At 39.0% G+C, this 20,959-nt stretch overlaps 3 protein-coding genes across 3 annotated transcripts; 1 reads left to right on the top strand and 2 right to left on the bottom strand.

The window, feature by feature from the left end:
* Window positions 1-5,312: 5,312 nt before the first annotated feature.
* On the top strand, window positions 5,313-9,497 carry LOC127500300 (extracellular calcium-sensing receptor-like). Its single transcript, XM_051871391.1, has 6 exons — window positions 5,313-5,687; window positions 5,797-6,088; window positions 6,355-7,143; window positions 7,224-7,451; window positions 8,276-8,399; window positions 8,505-9,497. The coding sequence occupies exons 1-6, from the start codon at window positions 5,467-5,469 to the stop codon at window positions 9,401-9,403; spliced, it is 2,553 nt and encodes an 850-aa protein (XP_051727351.1). The 5' UTR covers window positions 5,313-5,466; the 3' UTR covers window positions 9,404-9,497.
* Window positions 9,498-15,093: 5,596 nt separating this feature from the next.
* Window positions 15,094-17,445, bottom strand: LOC127500338 (extracellular calcium-sensing receptor-like). Its single transcript, XM_051871444.1, has one exon. The coding sequence runs from the start codon at window positions 17,440-17,442 to the stop codon at window positions 16,645-16,647; it is 798 nt and encodes a 265-aa protein (XP_051727404.1). The 5' UTR covers window positions 17,443-17,445; the 3' UTR covers window positions 15,094-16,644.
* A 168-nt stretch (window positions 17,446-17,613) lies between these two features.
* Window positions 17,614-20,080, bottom strand: LOC127500324 (extracellular calcium-sensing receptor-like). The gene is made up of 3 exons (XM_051871428.1): window positions 19,092-20,080; window positions 18,784-19,011; window positions 17,614-17,770 (listed from the first exon to the last, which is right to left on the bottom strand). The coding sequence occupies exons 1-3, from the start codon at window positions 19,959-19,961 to the stop codon at window positions 17,633-17,635; spliced, it is 1,236 nt and encodes a 411-aa protein (XP_051727388.1). The 5' UTR covers window positions 19,962-20,080; the 3' UTR covers window positions 17,614-17,632.
* Window positions 20,081-20,959: the final 879 nt, after the last annotated feature.

Genomic DNA, 20,959 nt, shown 5'->3' on the forward strand with positions numbered 1-20,959 from the left:
CAGCGTCGAAATCTGCGAACATAATAGTGGGTGGGAACAGAACTTATATACTCAAGTGACAAGCAATGATTGGGTAGATAATGAGTAATGACGTGCATTAGAGTCTTCCTGGTAGAACTTCCACTAAAGCTCCCATTTCTTTTGGCATCCCACCTCCTCCCCTACTCCACCTTTATTGTATTTCACCTATGTAATCATCAGTAGTAGTTCGGGAGGCAAACTGGAGGTCAAGTAGAATAGAGTTAGATTTGAGTTACAGTTGGATTACAGATGCAGTTGGATTCCTTGTCTTTGATTCTAGGTCCTCCAGTCAAACATTTGCCAAACAATTTTGCTAGATGTTTATTTGACATCGTGACTTTTGATGCCAGGAACAATATATTGTTAACCTGGATCAGTGACAAACACCCAAAGGTGGCACCGGATCATTAGAGAAATTATTCCTTTTGAATTTCTAACATGTCACTTATTTGTCAACTGAATCTTTTCATCATGTCTGGATTCCATATCTTGATCTTATTGATGATTCTTTAAGTAATATTTTGAGGTATGGTATTATCTGTCATGGGTGGCTGAATGTAATCCACACAGAGAACGTCTCGGGTTACTGGTGTAACCCTTGTTCCCTGAGTAAGGGAACGAGACGCTACGTCGAATGATGTGATGGGAACCATCTGCGTGATTGCGTCGTGAAGCACTTCTGTATCTAACCAATGATGAGACGAGACGTCAGAGGCGGGTGACGTCACGGACCAGGAAACTATAAAGCATACCCAGAACAAAGAACGCTAGCTTCTGGATTATGGCTGAAGCAAGACGCTCACAGGTACGCTGGGGGTACGGCAACGTGACGTAGCGTCTCGTTCCCTTACTCAGGGAACAAGGGTTACACCAGTAACCCGAGACGTTCCCTTTCGTGGGAACTATCGACGCTACGTCGAATGACATGATGGGAACGCTGTCCCAACTACGCCGTATCACAGAGTACCTGTCTGTGATCTTGTAGACAGCACCGAGGAACCCGGAGTAGAGCTTATGTCTAGGTTGTAAAACCTGATGAATGTGTGCTGGGATGACCAACCAGCTGCATCACATATATCATTCAATGATACTCCTGACATTAATGCCTTAGAGGCCGCCATACCCCTGGTGGAATGAGCACGGACAGCTAGAGGACATGGCTGTCCAGCTGCTTCATAGGCGAGTGAGATGGCCTCGACCACCCACTTACTCATTCTCTGCTTAGATGCTGGGCCCCCTTTCTTAGGGGACCCATAACATACAAAAAACTGGTCTGTTTTTCGCCACAGGGCAGCTCTGTGGACATATGTATCTAAGGCCCTGACGGGGCAAAGTAGATTGCGTTTCTCCTGATCCGGATCTACAAAAGGAGGAGGACAGAAATCCTGGAGTACAATAGGACCCGGGACGTTGGTGGGGACCTTTGGCACGTAGCCAGGTCTAGTGTGCAGGAAAGCCTTAATCATACCAGGCGCGAATTCCAGACACGAAGGAGCAACCGACAGTGCTTGTAAATCTCCTATCCTTTTAAGAGACGAGATTGCCAGAAGAAATATCGTTTTCAGAGTGAGGAATTTTTCTGACACCTCTTCTATTGGTTCGAAGGGAGCCTCAGCTAGCCCTTCTAATACTATAGCCAAGTCCCAGGCTGGAGTTCTTGTGCGCACTGCAGGCCTCAGCCTCAGCGTGCCACGAAGGAAGCGTATGACAAGAGGGTCTCGACCCACCGAGAAACCCCCTACAGGAGCATGATAAGCCGAGATGGCTGCTACATAAACCTTCAATGTCGAAGGAGATAATCCTTCCGAGAACTTTTCTTGGAGGAACTGAAGCACAAGGCTAATAGATGACTGGACAGGGTCCGTATTGCGTTGACTACACCAAGTAGAAAACAACTTCCATTTGTATGCATATAGCTTTCATGTGGAGGGAGCTCTGGAATGAAGGATGGTCTCCACAACCTCGGTTGGGAGACCAGAATCTATGAGCCTTGCCCCCTCAGAGGCCAGGCCCACAGCTTCCATAGTTCTGGGCGGGGATGGAGTATTGTGCCGCCCACTTGAGACAGGAGATCCTGCCTGAGAGAAAGCTCCATTGGAGAGCCGTCTAACAGAGACATTAGGTCCTCAAACCATATCCTGGTCGGCCAGTACGGGGCCACCAGTATTAGGCTGACCCCTTCCTGGCATACTTTTTCCAGAACTTCGGCCACGTCTGTAGCATAGCGTCCAGCCCCAGAGGTGCTGGGTACGTTAGGGAGTACCACAGTGGACACTGGGTTGACTCTCCCGAAGCAAATAGGTCGACTTCCGCTTGACCGAATTTTTTCCAGATGAGCTCCACCACCTCGGTGTGGAGTCTCCACTCCCCGGGCCTCAGCCCCTGCCTTGACAGGGCGTCCGCTCCCACATTTTGATGCCCTGGAATATAAGCTGCTTTCAATGAAAGGAACTTTCCCTGGGCCCACAGGAGATACAGAAGTGCAACCCTTCACGAATGACGTGAAGGGTTCCCATCATGTCATTCGACGTAGCGTCGATAGTTCCCACGAAAGGGAACTCAGGAGATAAACTAGAACTCAACCACATACAACACAGACGATAACAGACAAATAACTATTGAAACTCAGGGATTATATACACAGAGAATGTAAAAGAGAAACAGAACAGATGTGTTGAATCAGGGACAATGAAAAGTAATTAGAAACTCAGATAAACGGGAACAGACTGAAAACGAAACTAAAACTGAGCGTTATACTGCTGGCTTTGTTTCTTTTTTTCTCTCTTCTCTTTCTCCTGTAGTATTGTATATGTCAGCAATTGTCTGTATGTCCCGATCCTCTCTATATAGCGGACAGCAAAACTGTTTACCATGTACGCTAAGATTATATGGCCACACAAACTCATGAATTGGTGTATGTTGTAAGCACGTCTACAACAGAAAATACAATAAATTCCAACTCCAACAAATCTAATGGGTATTGAAAATATGCCGGGGCTTTTTAATTGATGCAGAATTTAATGCAATTTAGCATGGATCCTCAGTTTGGATTTGACTTTTTGACTTGAGTTGGACAAAAAGAGGCAACACCCCAAAAATTCATTGTCTTATATTTTTGCAATGCTTTGATGAAGCAAAGTGGAATGCTTATTTTTATCTGGTGGGTTTTCGCGGGAAATTCGAGTATGTCGCAATTTGTCTTTGCATCATTGTGTCACATCTGTATACATTAAGAACGAGTCCCAGCTAGTAAGCTACATCGCATGTGAGGCATATCATTTAGCCTTTTCTTACATTAACAATTTACAAAGTATAACAATAATAATAATTTGCACGGTTTGATGTGTTTTGAGCTAAGCGATCGTTAGATTTAACCCTCTGGAGTCTGAGGATTTTTGGGGCCCTGGAGAAGTTTTGACATGCCCTGACATTTGTGCTTTTTTCAGTTGCTTATAAACATATTAATGGCAAAAGTGTCCTTATACTGTATTCAGCACGAACTAGGCTACCATAATATGGTAGCAACATGTATGTACATGTTTGTATTTTTGAGAGAATAACCTTTATGCGTGGTTATTGAGGAAAAAAAAAAAAAAAAACTTAAGTCACTGAAATACGGCCACAAAACAAATACTAAATATGTGTTCACAAGACTTCTGGGTATTGGAGGTTGTAGACTAGAATTTTTGCTTCAAAATGTTGTAAAAATTATCCTGCCTACTATTGATTTAAATTTTGTAAGACACTTTTTGTCAGGAAAGACAGTATACGGGAGGCGTGAATCTTCATGAATAATGCTGTGATTCACACCTGAGAAGACAAAGACCCACATAATGACCCGCATAATGAGCCCTTTCAGTCAGGTAGGCTATGTGAGAGGAAACTAAAAAAATCAAAGTACAAAGTAGTTTTTTTTTTTTTTTTTTTGGTAGTTTATTCAGAATATAGTTAACAATATAAATGAGATACATTTTGAATAAATGAGGGCACATTTTGAGTATAGAGTTTTACCTGGAAATAAATCCTGACCTAAATCCAAAGATATAAGTGAACATCACTTACCTGGCATTCCAAGGTGTTTTGTGTTTCTGCACTGGAGAAAAAAAAAAAAAAAAAAGAAAAAGAAAAAAACTTTCCTGCTTCCTGTCAGTGATCTCACCATTATATTAATTCAGAATATCTAGTCACTATGATTCTCAAATCTGTGAGATAAAAGAAAAATAAAACCCCTCTGTGAGCATGCTGATAACAGGATCATATCAGCTATTGTATTAACTTTAATATAATGTTTACTCTTAACAGAAAAAAATGATTTTTGTGATGTTATGCATGCATGTATTTTTCACATCATGTGAAGAAAATGTTGTATAGGCATAAATTTAAAATTACAGTACCAATCAAAAGATTGGACACATTACTATTTATAATGTTTTTGAAAGAAGTCTCATGACAATCAAGCCTGCATTTATTTGATCAAAAATATAGAAAAAAACATCAATACTGTGAAATATTATTACAATTTAAAATAATGTTTTTCTATTTTAATATACTATTTTAAAAAATAATGTATTTCTGTGATGCAAAGCGTCTAAACATTCATATTACCTCTATAGTATTTTATATATTATATATAGAGCCTAAATGTTAATGTGCAGTTTAATACATTGCTAACACATTTTATTACAGTATTTATTACGTATTTCAGTCGATTTCACTCAACTCAGTATAGCAATATAGTTTGGGAATAGACAATATGGCAATTTACTAATGTAAGTTGTGTGTAGTAAACGAAACTGCACGTCGATCTACCCCATTAATTAACGCTGAGACACACAAAACTTGCAGGATTCATATTTAAACAGTTTTGTTTTGCAGTTTAATATTCACAGACACTATATCGTGATTAAGAACTTAAGAATAAAAACTTACCTTTCACAATCATCGGCTTGATCTAGTTGATCCTCAAAATGAAAGTGAAACCAGTCATGCTCATCCTCTGAGGCAAATCCTTTTAAAATTATTCCTCACCGCATCTCAAAACGATGAAAAGTACATGAAACTGACTAAATTTGATGCGTTTTTCCGAGCTGGTATATAACTCTTAATTGATATGTCCAAAATTGACAGAGTATTTTTAGTCTCTTTCACACTGGTAAGAAAAAAATCGAGGTGGTATCACCGGCGATACTGCTGACTCCAGAGTGTTAATCATGGTATCTCAAAATAGCACAGTTGAGTACACTTAGATGTTCTTAAGATTATCTTAAAAAGTACTAAAGAAGAATTTTTAGTATATTAAGTACAAAATTAGTGTGCAAAAATAGAACACTATAAGTACATAATTGAAGTGTACTTTTTTCACCTGGGGGACATTTGAAGACACAATAAAAGGCATGACCATCCCTGTTCTGCCTCAGAGGTTTTTCACCTTGCATAAATATTGGCATGGCAAAGATGACTGTGTCACTGCTGCTACAGTGGCTGGTGCTGCATGGCATCTGTTTGCCTGTTTCAGCACAACTCTGCAGACTGCTTGGTCAGCCTGCCCTCCCTCTACTTTCTGTGCAAAAAGACATCAACATTGGGGCAATTTTTTCATTCCATACAAGTGCTCTGTTAAAGATGCATCCTTTCACTTTCAAACCAGAGCCAACAACATGTGTCAGGTCTGTATTACTACTTTGAAACCAGGCATTATGTAAACTGAAAAAGGCTGAACATGATTCTCATAATTCTTTACAGAATGTAACACAAATTGATGCCTTATTTTCACAGCTTCAACTTGCGTGAGTTTAAATTTGCTCAGACACTGATTTTTGCCATTGAGGAGATTAATAACAGCACACAACTGTTGCCTGGCATTTCTTTGGGCTATAAGATATATGATTCCTGTAGCTCTATACATCTGACTATCCTTTCAGGCATGGCATTGATGAACGGTTATGAAGAAACTTTGAGTGATACATCCTGCTCTAGACCACCAGCTGTTCATGCCATTGTTGGAGAGTCAAACTCCTCTCCCACCATTGGCTTGGCATCTGTAGTTGGTCCATTCAGCTTACCTGTTGTAAGAACTCTTTACTTATCTGCTGCTTTTTATGTTTAATCAGTGTATGATGAACCACTGGAATATTCACCAAAATAAATGCTTCAAGCCATATTCAACCAATTGAAAACAACTGTTGTAAATATAGAAAGTTTTGTTTAGATTGTAGCAGTGTGTTTATAACAATTATGCTATTTGTATAGTAGTGATGTATAGTGGATTAGGAATGGGAAAAAAAAGTATCTGAAAATTGTGTGATTAATATACTCTGCATATTTTTATTGCAGATCAGTCATTTTGCCACATGTGCATGCCTGAGTAACAGAAAAAGGTATCCATCCTTTTTCAGAACAATACCCAGTGATTATTTCCAAAGCAGAGCACTGGCTCAGCTTGTCAAGCACTTTGGCTGGACTTGGGTTGGGACGGTAAGGAGTCGCAGTGATTATGGTAATAATGGCATCGCAGCATTTGAGGAGGCTGCAAAACAAGAGGGTATTTGTATTGAATATTCAGAGACCATATTTAAAACTGATCCACAAGAGCAGTTCCTGAAGACACTGGATGTGATAAAGAAGGGCACCGCCAGAGTGGTGCTGGCCTTTATTGCATCAGGGGATTTTGTTCCCTTCCTGAAAGTAATTGCGCAACACAACATCACAGGGCTGCAGTGGGTTGGCAGTGAATCCTGGATCACTTCTCGAACTCTTGCAGAAACAAAGGAATACAGTTTCCTTTCTGGAGCTGTGGGTTTTGCTATAACTAATGCCAAACTTGTGGGCCTGCGAGATTTCCTAGTGAATGTGCACCCTGATCAAGAACCGAAAAATGAATTGCTAAAAGAATTTTGGGAAACATCTTTACAGTGCTCTTTCATGACCAGCGGCAGTGGTGCCTGTACTGGCTCAGAGAGACTGGCAGATCTTCAAAACGAATATACAGATGTATCAGAGCTACGGATAGCAAATAAAGTGTACACTGCAGTGTATGCTGTTGCACATACCCTACATAATGTATTAAAAGATTTCAGATCCTTCACCAACAACAGCAAAGGAGAATGGCCCACACCGCAAAGGGTATGTTGAGCACATGAAATAACAATAGAAAAATCATAATGAAACAAATTAAAATAGGAATAATGGAATAATCCTCTCAGATTTTGGAGTATATGAGGGATGTGAGATTCAGCGTCAAAACAGGTGAAGAAATATTCTTTGATGCAAATGGTGATCCAGTGGCAAGATATGACCTGGTGAACTGGCAACTTGCTGGGAATGGAGGTGTGCAGTTTAAGAATGTGGGCCTCTATGACAGTTCACTGCCTTCAGAGCAACGCCTTCAAGTCAATCAGGAACATGTGCTATGGGCAGGGAACAGTGGACAGGTACATTGATTCTTTACATTACATTATTGAGGGCATGTGAAATATCTGTTAAAATTATGAAAAGTAACAAAGAGTGAAATCATATAAAAATGATTTCATGATGATAAACAATTAATTTAAAGCTGCAGTCCGTAAGTTTTGCCTCTTTGTAGCATCTCTGTTAGAAACCTGCAATTACAGTTTTCAAATTAAGTAGAATTATCATCTTTATGTGGGTTGTGCATTGGCACAGCTCCTCAGCGCGGATGAATCTAATGTTTTGAGGAGAATGTGTGGCTGTCAGTCACTGCACAGGTGGATACCGTACTTCGGAATCACAGATTGTAGTAGTATTTGGAAGTATGACCAAAATAAGAATTTTCACTGGAAAATGTCATCTGAACAAGTAAGTAACAAATCTGCCACTTTTGTTCTGACCAGCTGAGAAGAAAAAGCATTACAATAAATCGCGCTACTAATGGTGATTAAATCTAACGATCGCTTAGCTCATATCACATCAAACCGTGCAAATTATTATTACTGTTATACTTTGTTCTTGAATTGTTAACGTTAACAACATCAGCATTGCGTGACTACGTGTATTTAGTGCAAAGACGAACGGTGGCATGCTCGAATTTTCCACGGAAACCTACCAGTACCACTCAAATTAGAACGCATTATTACAAGCATGCACTGTTTTGAACACTGGCTGGTTATGTACTTGCTCAAAAATTGATTTTGGATCATTTTTAACCAAAAAAAAAAAAAAAAAAAAAAAATGAACGGCAGATTTAATAATTCAAATCATCATTTGGGGTCTTCTATAACACATTATTTTCTCATAGTTGCCTGTGTCCGTGTGCAGTGAGAGCTGCCCCCCTGGAACTAGGAAGGCTATGCAAAAAGGGCGACCTGTCTGCTGTTATGACTGTATTCCATGTGCAGATGGAGAAGTCAGTAATGGCACAGGTAAATTATCATGAAAGTGTGATATAAAGTTAAATGTAAACATTGGTGAAATGACTTCATGATGCATTTCCCATTCAATAACCTTTTCTTGAAATTCCTTCACAGATTCTAGTGACTGCTTTCCTTGTGATTTGGAGTACTGGTCGAATGAAAGCAGAGACAGATGTATATTAAAAGTGGTTGAATTCCTTTCCTATACAGAAATCATGGGGATGGTGCTTTGTATTTTCTCCTTTATTGGGGTGTTTTTAACAGCAGTGGTATCTTTTCTGTTTTATCTTCATAAAGAAACACCTATTGTCAGAGCCAATAACTCAGAGCTGAGCTTCCTGCTGCTCTTTTCATTGACTCTGTGTTTCCTCTGTTCACTTACTTTCATTGGTCGGCCCACTGAGTGGTCCTGTATGTTGCGTCACACAGCATTTGGGATTACTTTCGTACTCTGTATCTCTTGTGTTTTGGGGAAAACAATAGTGGTGTTAATGGCTTTCAGGGCTACACTTCCAGGAAGCAATGTCATGAAATGGTTTGGACCTGCACAACAACGACTCAGTGTTGTTTTCTTAACGTTAATACAGGTGATTATATGTGTGCTTTGGTTAACAATATCCCCTCCTTTTCCAAATAGGAATTTGAGCTATTACAGAGAAAAGATTGTCCTAGAGTGTAACTTAGGTTCAGCTCTTGGTTTCTGGGCTGTTCTAGGATATACTGGCCTGCTATCAGTCTTGTGTTTTGTTTTAGCTTTTCTTGCACGGAAGCTCCCTGATAACTTCAATGAAGCCAAATTCATCACATTCAGTATGCTCATTTTTTGTGCTGTCTGGCTCACATTTATCCCAGCTTACATTAGTTCTCCTGGAAAATTTACGGTAGCTGTGGAGATATTTGCTATTTTAGCATCAAGTTTTGGTTTACTATTTTGCATATTTGCTCCAAAATGTTACATCATTTTACTAAAACCAGAGAAAAACACAAAGAAACAAATAATGGGAAAATCTTAATCTAAAGCCTATTAAACCCACAAACAAGCATGCCATTAAACAACATAGCTATACAAAGCAAAAGTAATCCAACTGAAAACTGTCATAATAACTGAAAAAGTTTCATTATTACCTAGACTATATATATATATATATATATATATATATACATACACACACAGTACAACAGCAGCATTAGTTTCAGGGCTGTCTGACCCATTAGTTTTGCTCTCCACAGGCTGTGACAGGCTCTGCAGTGTAGGCCGGGTCAGCACAAGACACAGTGGACTCTCACTGACCATCTCCATCACAGCCATGTTCTGGACCTGCACTGTGTACTTCCTAATAAAAAATGACATTGACTTTTTGCAGTTAACAAGAAATGGAAATTTAAATTAATGACCTGTATTTCTAACAGCTTATATAATAATAATTATAATAATAATAAAACATCTGTTCTCAGAACAAGGAAAATAAGTTTTCCACTAAGACCCACTTTGGTGAGTTTTGTGAAGATTTTGACTGAAAAGCTGAAATTTCACTTTGGACACCAAACACTTTCATCACGTGCTGTTACATCCTTGTGTTATGTTGAAGTTTTTTCTTCTTTCCCAGATTCTTTTTTCTACCTTTTCTTTCAATTTCACAGTTCCATGCCATTGGTTCACGGCAGGTCACCTGATCCCTGTGCTTCCCGTGATGTCATCAATCTAGGGTGCTTCTCAATTCTTATTGGTTTATCCTCGTTTTCTTTCCTCGCTTCCTTTCCTCACGTCTTAGCTCCACCCCTTCAGGATGCGAGGGAAGGACGCAAGGAAAAGGCTCGAGGATGGAGGAATTGAATCAAGTGTAATGATATCCTCGCTCGCTTTAGCGTCACTTCAAAGCGTCATCAGCTGCACTCGAGGGATCTACCCACATGTTGTTAAAGTTTGGTTATTTTAAAAAATATATATAATATATTGATAAAGCATGATGCCCTTTTGAAATACGTGAGATGTAAAGTTTATTTAAACTGCTAAAGTAAAGCATACATTTAAATTATTGTGACAGATATGAAGGGGGAGGAGAATGTATATGTGCGTCACGTTTCTCGATGAGAAAGACTTCCGCAAAGGATACACTGTGTATCCTCACTCATGACTCCTCAGGAAGCTTCCTCACTCCTTGATTCTCGCCTCCTCACGGTGCAATTAGAGAAATGAGATGTCCTTCAAGATGGCTGAGCTTGATCGGTTTCCGGGTCATAGGATGGAGGACGGAGGAGCGAGGAAACGAGGAGGGATATTGAGAAGCACCCTATGTCTCCAATTGGCTCACTACACAGTGGCATAAAAGTGGAGTAAAGATGTCACTCACAAGGCCCGAGAAAACCAGAGATTTTGATTTAAATTTTGGGTTGTTGTAGTGACTTTGTTTTGTGTATCCCCTGTGTGATTAGTAACTGTATATACTTTGATTTGTGCAACACTGTGCTCATTCCCTATTCGTCTTACCTGTCATTGCTTAAGTCATATCCGAGGTTGGAGAAGGGACAGGTAAGCAAGTTGCGTGACTTACATTGTGCACACGTAAGGATTTCACTTGAGTTGTATTAGAAACACTAGGGCAGGGGCGAGCTCCATCCGCTGTATTTTTGTTTTGGAATAGTGTATTTAGGTAGAATGTCTGACACATATTTCTTTCTTTCTTGTCATTGATAGTTTAGAGCACATGTGTCAAACTCCACTCCTGGAGGGCCACTCTCCCATAGAGTTTAGCTCTAACCACCTCCAAAACACATGCCTGGAAGTTTCTAGTAATCCTGAAGACCTTGATTAGCTGGCTGGGTGTGTTTAATAAGGGTTGGAGCTAAACAACTGGACCTAAGCTGAGATTGACACCCTTGGTTTAGAGGGTAAAGTTAGTTTGGGTTTGATTATTTCTTTGATTTGGATGCCGCCCGTGTTTCTTCTCCAATTCTCTTTTCCCCTATTTTGTTCTAATATTTGTGTTTACCATTCCTTTTTGATATATATATATATATATATATATATATATATATATATATATACACATATGTGTGTGTGTGTAATGTAAGTAGTGTATATTTTCTTGTTTATTCCCCTTCTTATATTGTAAATATATATTTTCTCTTGTTACTCATAAGCTAACATTACAAATAAAATTGCTTGTCACTCAGTTTGGTAGTTTATGGCTGTTCTTTTACCTCATTTGGTTGTGGCATGGGAATGCATATCACGCTTCTGTGAGAGAGGATTCAGAAGCAGAATGAGTTATGGGTGATATTTATTAACAATTGACAAGACAAGGAGGGTAAGGTGTGAATAGTCCAAACAAGGCCAAGGCAAACATGAGTATAGGCTGGTCGGGGATGAGGTCGCTCCAGACGCCAAGGCAATGATGGAGAAGGAAGGAACCAGAGACTTGGCACAGGGAGATGAAACTGCAGAAGCAACAGATTGGAGCACAATATGAGAGCAGAGCACATAAGGTTCTGGTGAACACAGTCAAGCAAAAGAGAGGACTAGCTACTAGCTGTGTTCGACATCGGCTACGGCTGGATGCAACTGATCGGCGAGAGTTTTGCCATTTGCAGTTGGGGAGGAGCTGAAAACGGAGGCGTGCAGTTGGACATTTTCTGCATCCAGCAGTGACGCTCGCTCTGCGTTTGCATACTTTATCACAGCTTAAATGAAATAAATGCAATATTTGTCCAATACACAGATGTTTCAGACATTTTCATTCAATACTTTATGTACTGCTTACAGCGTTTGTTTGTACAAGAATGAACTTCAACATAAGCATATACTATTTAAATACCACAGAAGTGGGGTCTACGTTTTTATCAGTTTTATTTCGATATACATGACACAACATAGCATCGTGACTACATGAAAATGGCTTTTACTGTTATAGAAATACAGATTTGTGTTACTATTGTGTTATTAGTTTTATTATTAGGATTTCTGCTCTGCTTTTAATACAGTTCACCAAAAAAAAAAAAAAACTTTTACACGATTAATAGTAACCACTGTAAAAGCAGTTCAAAACAATATGCCTATTATAACATTAGTATGACTTTACAAAAGCACATTACATTACAAAAATAAAACAACATAAATATAAGAAGATAAATATAAAACAGCATTTAACAAATATTTTTTAACATTATTGAATTTAATATTTTAATTTTCACAAGCTGTTTTTTAGCTGTAAATTACAACTGTTTTAACTTTTAACTATTTTGCATTTTAGACTCATTTTAAGCACAAAGTACGTGTATTATTTTTATTTTATTTTTTATTTATTCATATCTGAGTGTACCTTCGCAACGTAGTTAAGACGTGTGTGTGGAAATTGCTGCGTTGTGACTGCGGAACTTTTGTGGACGTTTAAAATTGTGCAAAACAATCTCGCACCCTATTGAGGCCCTGTTATAAAACATAGAAACAGTATTACTTTAATTTAACATGAATGGTTAGTATGTTACTACCTTGAAACCGATAACGATGTTTATTTTGATATTTGACGATAATGGCGCTTTACTCTGGTCCAGATCCAGATTACGCTCCTCATGAAGTAGCGGCGCGCGCGCGACCAAGTGTAGCTGCACAGCCCCCTCTGTTGGTGAATATGATCACTACACAATTTCTCCAGCAGGCTGCTGAATGCTCGTCGGGCTTTTTGCAATGTATATGCGGGTTGTTTTGAACGAGCTGTAAAACGGGGACATTTCCGGGGACAGAACACCAAAAACCGGGACTGTCCCCGGAAAACGGGGACGTCTGGTCGCCCTATTTTTGAAACAGTTCTGACCAAGTCCAACTCCGCTCCACATTTGGATTGGCAGCCGTCACAACCTACCAGTGACCGTGTTTACTCCTTTCTTTTCAACCATTGGATAGGATTTAAAAAACGGCTGTTGTATTTGTGTAAGGCGGGATGTTACTTCTGTCTAAGCGCTGTTAAATATAGGTGGAAAAACTACGCAGCAAAAAGAATAAATAAAATATGCTTTCTTAAAAAGGCAAAAGAACGCACGCACGTTTTCTTAATATTATAATTAAAAACCAACAGACTGATGAAAATGCGGGACATTTTCTCAATATGCGACGTGCGGTACAAGGAGTGAAAATGCTGTGCGGTACAACGCGCGGGACGGGTGGTTACCCTGACAGAGCAATCGCACCAGGGTTCGTTTTAATCCAACCAAACATGACAAGTGTGAACGCACCCTAACACAAATCTGTATTTGAAGAGTTTGGTTCTAAAACGCTGTAACTCCATGTTGATTAATTTGAGTAGAAAGGTGTTTTCTTTACCAAGAAAGTGGCAAGATGAAAACCACTATTTTCTGTTTCAAACTTTCACATAGCATATTTTGGTTATAAAAACATAAAAAATTGAAATCTACATTTTGATTTTAAGGTTTATTATAAAAACTGTTTTATTATAAAAATTGTTTTCCCCCCAAAATGCAATAACACGGTTTTTTTTTTTTTTTTTTTTTTTCAAAATGTGATTAATCCATCAATATAAAAGTTATTTGTCATATTGAAAATACACAACAAAGTAAGTTGATTCACATATATGACAGCCTCTGAACTTTGCCAATACTAATCTTATATACAGGCATTTTACTAAAAATACATTCAGCTGTCGCTCCCAAAATGAATTCAACGAGTCATCTTGTTAATGTTATAAATAAATTATGTCTCCGTTTGTCATTAGCGAGTATCTGGCACCACCGCACAGTTAAAATAAACACATTTACAGAGTACATTGGTATTAAAAACGGCTTTTAAAAACTGTCCATTATTCAGTTTTGGGGACCGTGACAGAAGTTTGATGCTGTCGTGGAACAAGCAACAGCCAGCATTTTTCCTCCTCTCGACTCGAGTGCCTCATCTTCTTAATCTCCTCACGTAAATGATTACATTTCGATGAATTGCGTTTCTTCCCCACCGCAGAAACCACCACAGGTTCATCAATGCCGTCAAAATTATTCATTTTTCTGTTTTTGTTGATCACAAAGTACAAAGCAGATAAAGAAAACTAGGATGGCGGGTGTATTCAGAGCGCCGCCATTACTGTTTACAGTGCGTGGAATGGTGCGCTGTGATTGGTTGAGCGGATATATCGCATTCTGCAAAGAAAGGAGACTGACGTTGTTCTGTGGTATTTAAATAGTATATGCTTATATAGCTCCTCCCCAACTGCAAACGGCAATTCTTGCCAATCAGTTCCATCCAGCCACAGCCGATGTCGAACACAGCTAGTAGCTAGTCCTCTTTTGCTTGACTGTGTTCACCAGAACCTTATGTGTTCTGCATCATTTATATTGTGCTGCTTTCCCTCATGTCTTTGCTGGTTCGTTGCGTGTGCCTAGCTTGCTTTTTTCTACAGGTCTTGTTAGCTCTCACTGCATTTATTTATTTATTTATTGTTTTTCTGCCAGTCTGGTCTTGTATTTATTTACTTTTTGACTTATTCGTTCTGGTTACTGACTCTCCTGACCTGGCAGCCAAATCTGTTGCTTCTGCTTCTGGTTCCTTCCTTCTCCATCGTTGCCTTGGTGTCTGGAGCGGCCTCATCCCTGACCAGCCTATACTTATGTATGCCTTGCCCTTGTTTGGACTGTTCACACCTCATTCCCATGCCACAACCAAATGAGGTAACAGGGCAGCCATAAACTACCAAACTGAGTGACTAGCAATTTTATTTGTAATGTTAGGTTATGAGTAACAAGAGAAAATATATTTTTACAATATAAGAAGGGAAATAAACAAGAAAATATACACTACTTACATTACAAACACATATTTTATATATATATATATATAAAATCAAAAAGGAATGGTAAACACAAATATTAGAACAAAATAGGGGAAAAGAGAATTGGAGAAGAAACACGGACAGCATCCAAATCAAAGAAATAATCAAACCCAAACTAACTTTACCCTCTAAACCAAGGGTGTCAATCTCAGCTTAGGTCCAGTTGTTTAGCTCCAACCCTTATTAAACACACCCAGCCAGCTAATCAAGGTCTTCGGGATTACTAGAAACTTCCAGGCATGTGTTTTGGGGGTGGTTGGAGTTAAACTCTACGAGACAGTGGCCCTCCAGGAGTGGAGTTTGACACATGTGCTCTAAACTATCAATGAGAAGAAAGAAAAGAATATGTCTCAGACATCTTACCTAAATACACTATTCCAAAACAAAAATACAGCGGATGGAGCTCGTCCCTGCCCTAGTGTTTCTAATACAACTCAAGTGAAATCCCTACATGTGCACAATGTAAGTCGCGCAACTTGCTTACATGTCCCTTCTTCAACCTCGGATATGACTTAAGCAATGAAAGGTAAGATGAATAGGGAATGAGCACAGTGTTACACAAGTCATAGTATATACAGTTACTAATTACACAGGGGATACACAAAACAAAGTCACTACAACAACCCAAAATTTAAATCAAAATCTCTGATTCTCTCGGGCCTTGTGAGTGACATCTTTACTCCACTTTTATGCCACTGTGTAATGAGCCGATTGGAGACTAGATTGATGACATCACAGGAAGCACAGGGATCAGGTGACCTGCCGTGAACCAATGGCATGGCACTGTGAAATTGAAAGAAAAAGTAGAAAAAAGAATCTGGGAAAGAAGAAAAAACTTCAACATAACACAAGGACATAACACCACGTGATGATAGTGTTTGGTGTCCAAAGTAAAATTTCAGCTTTTCAGTCAAAATCTTAACAAAACTCACCAAAGTGGGGCTCAGTGGAAAACTTATTTTCCTTGTTCTGAGAACAGATGTTTTATTATTATTATAATTATTATTATATAAGCTGTTAGAAATACAGGTCATTAATTTAAATTTCCATTTTTTGTTAATTGCAAAAAGTCAATGTCATTTTTTATTAGGAAGTACACAGTGCAGGTCCAGAACATGGCTGTGATGGAGATGGTCAGTGAGAGTCCACTGTGTCTTGTGCTGACCCGGCCTACACTGCAGAGCCTGCCACAGCCTGTGGAGAGCAAAACTAATGGGTCAGACAGCCCTGAAACTAGTGCTGCTGTTGTACTATATATATATATATATATGTCCAGGTAATAATGAAACTTGTTCAGTTATTATGACTAAAAATTACAAACCATATTTTACTTTTTTTTGTTTTCAGTTGGATTACTTAACTGTTGCTTTGTACAGCTATGTTGTTCAATGGCATGCTTATTTAAAGGTTTAATAGGCTTTAGATTAAGATTTCCCCATCATTTGTTTCTTTGTGTTCTTCTCTGGTTTTAGTAAAATGATGTAACATTTTGGAGCAAATATGCAAAATAGTAAACCAAAACTTGATGCTAAAATAGCAAATATCTCCACAGCTACCGTAAATTTTCCAGGAGAACTAATATAAGCTGGGATAAATGTGAGCCAGACAGCACAGAATATGAGCATACTGAATGTGATGAATTTGGCTTCGTTGAAGTTATCAGGGAGCTTCCGTGCAAGAAAAGCTAAAACAAAACACAAGACTGATAGCAGGCCAGTATATCCTAGAACAGCCCAGAAACCAAGAGCTGAACCTAAGTTACACTCTAGGACAATCTTTTCTCTGTAATAGCTCAAATTCCTATTTGGAAAAGGAGGGGATATTGTTAACCAAAGCACACATATAATCACCTGTATTAACGTTAAGAAAACAACACTGAGTCGTTGTTGTGCAGGTCCAAACCATTTCATGACATTGCTTCCTGGAAGTGTAGCCCTGAAAGCCATTAACACCACTATTGTTTTCCCCAGAACACAAGAGATACTGAGGACGAAAGTGATCCCAAATGCTGTGTGACGCAACATACAGGACCACTCAGTGGGCCGACCAATGAAAGTAAGTGAACAGAGGAAACACAGAGTCAATGAAAAGAGCAGCAGGAAGCTCAGCTCTGAGTTATTGGCTCTGACAATAGCTGTTTCTTTATGAAGATAAAACAGAAAAGATACCATTGCCGTTAAAAACACCCCAATAAAGGAGAAAATACAAAGCAACATCCCCATGATTTCTGTATAGGAAAGGAATTCAACCACTTTTAATATACATCTGTCTCTGCTTTCATTTGACCAGTACTCCAAATCACAAGGAAAGCAGTCACTAGAATCTGTGAAGGAATTTCAAGAAAAGATTATTGAATGGGAAATGCATCATGAAGTCATTTCACCAATGTTTACATTGAACTTCATCACACTTTCATGATAATTTACCTGTGCCATTACTGATTTCTCCATCTGCACATGGAATACAGTCATAACAGCAGACAGGTCGTCCTTTTTGCATAGCCTTCCTAGTTCCAGGGGGGCAGCTTTCACTGCACACGGACACAGGTAACTATGAGAAAATAATGTGTTATATAAGACCCCAAATGATGATTTGAATCATTTAAGCTGCAGTCCATTTATTTTTTATTTTTTGGTTAAAAATTATCCAAAATCAATTTTTGAGCAAGTACATAACCAGCCAGTGTTCAAAACAGTGTTCATCTCCTGACCTTAACCTGATTCACAACAGTAAACTTTTAATAATGCGTTCTAATTTGAGTGGTACTGGTAGGTTTCCGCGGAAAATTCGAGCATGCCACCGTTCGTCTTTGCGTCATTATGTCACATCTGTTTACATAAAAAAGGAGTCCCGGCTAGTAGGCTATATCGCATGTGAGGATGCTGCAGGTGGCGGATCATTTATTTCCTTTTCTTACAGCAACTGGAATAATAAACTTATCATTTTGATGACAAATTAACATTAGAGATTAGACTGTACAGAAATTGAAATCTACAGGTAACGCTAATAAACACTAAATACACGTAGTCACGCAATGCTGATGTTGTTAACGTTAACAATTTGAGAACAAAGTATAACAGTAATAATAATTTGCATGGTTTGATGTGATATGAGCTAAGAAATCGTTAGATTTAATCACCATTGGTAGCACGATTTATTGTAATGCTTTTTTTTTTCTCAGCTGGTCAGAATAAAAGTGGCAGATTTGTTACTTACTTGTTCAGATGACATTTTCCAGTGAAAATTTATGATTCTGAAGTACGGTATCCACCTGTGCAGTGACTGACAGCCACACATTCTCCTCAAAACATTAGATTCATCCGCGCTGAGGAGCTGTGCCAATGCACAACCCACATAAAGATGATAATTCTGCTTAATTTGAAAACTGTAATTGCAGGTTTCTAACAGATGCTACAAAGAGGCAAAACTTATGGACTGCAGCTTTAAATTAATTGTTTATCATCATGAAATCATTTTTATATGATTTCACTCTTTGTTACTTTTCATAATTCTAACAGATATTTCACATGCCCTCAATAATGTAATGTAAAGAATCAATGTACCTGTCCACTGTTCCCTGCCCATAGCACATGTTCCTGATTGACTTGAAGGCGTTGCTCTGAAGGCAGTGAACTGTCATAGAGGCCCACATTCTTAAACTGCACACCTCCATTCCCAGCAAGTTGCCAGTTCACCAGGTCATATCTTGCCACTGGATCACCACTTGCATCAAAGAATATTTCTTCACCTGTTTTGACGTTGAATCTCACATCCCTCATATACTCCAAAATCTGAGAATATTATTCCATTATTCCTATTTTAATTGGTTTCATTATGATTTTTCTATTGTTATTTCATGTGCTCAACATACCCTTTGCGGTGTGGGCCGTTCTCCTGTGCTGTTGTTGGTGAAGGATCTGAAATCTTTTAATACATTATGTAGGGTATGTGCAACAGCATACACTGCAGTGTACACTTTATTTGCTATCCGTAGCTCTGATACATCTGTATATTCATTTTGAAGATCTGCCAGTCTCTCTGAGCCAGTACAGGCACCACTGCCGCTGGTCATGAAAGAGCACTGTAAAGCTGTTTCCCAAAATTCTTTTAGTAGTTCATTTTTCGGTTCTTGATCAGGGTGCACATTCACTAGGAACTCTCGCAGGCCCACAAGTTTGGCATTAGTTACAGCAAAACCCACAGCTCCAGAAAGGAAACTGTATTCCTTTGTTTCTGCAAGAGTTCGAGAAGTGATCCAGGATTCACTGCCAACCCACTGCAGCCCTGTGATGTTATGTTGCGCAATTACTTTCAGGAAGGGAACAAAATCCCCTAATGCAATAAATGCCAGCACCACTCTGGCGGTGCCCTTCTTTATCACATCCAGTGTCTTCAGGAACTGCTCTTGTGGATCAGTTTTAAATATGGTCTCTGAATATTCAATACAAATACCCTCTTGTTTTGCAGCCTCCTCAAATGCTGCGATGCCATTATTACCATAATCACTGCGACTCCTGACCGTCCCAACCCAAGTCCAGCCAAAGTGTTTGACAAGCTGAGCCAGTGCTTTACTTTGGTAATAATCACTGGGTATTGTTCTGAAAAAGGATGGATACCTTTTTCTGTTACTCAGGCATGCACATGTGGCAAAATGACTGATCTGCAATAAAAAAAATATGCAGAGTATATTAATCACACAATTTTCAGATACTTTTTTTCCATTTCCTAATCCACTATACATCACTACTATACAAATAGCATAATTGTTATAAACACACTGCTACAATCTAAACAAAACTTTCTATATTTACAACAGTTGTTTTCAATTGGTTGAATATGGCTTGAAGCATTTATTTTGGTGAATATTCCAGTGGTTCATCATATACTGATTAAACATAAAAAGCAGCAGATAAGTAAAGAGTTCTTACAACAGGTAAGCTGAATGGACCAACTACAGATGCCAAGCCAATGGTGGGAGAGGAGTTTGACTCTCCAACAATGGCATGAACAGCTGGTGGTCTAGAACAAGATGTATCACTCAAAGTTTCTTCATAACCGTTCATCAATGCCATGCCTGAGAGGATAGTCAGAGCTATAGAGCTACAGGAATCATATATCTTATAGCCCAAAGAAATGCCAGGCAACAGTTGTGTGCTGTTATTAATCTCCTCAATGGCAAAAATCAGTGTCTGAGCAAATTTAAACTCACGCAAGTTGAAACTGTGAAAATAAAGCATCAATTTGTTTGTTACATTCTGTAAAGAATTATCAGCATCATGTTTTTTTTCAGTTTTTATAATGCCTGGTTTCAAAGTAGTAATACAGACCTGACACATGTTGTTGGCTCTGGTTTGAAAGTGAAAGGGTGCGTCTTTAACAGAGCACTTCTATGGAATGAAAAAATTGCCCCAATGTTGATGTCTTTTTGCACAGAAAGTAGAGGGAGGGCAGGCTGACCAAGCAGTCTGCAGAGTTGTGCTGAAACAGGCAAACCGACGCCATGCAGCACCAGCCACTGTAGCAGCAGTGACACAGTCATCTTTGCCACGCCAATATGTATGCAAGGTGAAAAACCTCTGAGGCAGAACAGGGATGGTCATGCCTTTTATTGTGTCTTCAAATGTCCCCCAGGTGAAAAAAGTACACTTCAATAATGTACTTATAGTGCTCTACTTTTGTGCACTAATTTTGTACTTAATATACTAAAAATTCTTCTTTAGTACTTCTTCCGTTAATCTT

Source organism: Ctenopharyngodon idella, chromosome 18 (genome assembly GCF_019924925.1).
Source record: "Ctenopharyngodon idella isolate HZGC_01 chromosome 18, HZGC01, whole genome shotgun sequence".
In the NCBI taxonomy this organism is placed as follows: domain Eukaryota; kingdom Metazoa; phylum Chordata; class Actinopteri; order Cypriniformes; family Xenocyprididae; genus Ctenopharyngodon; species Ctenopharyngodon idella.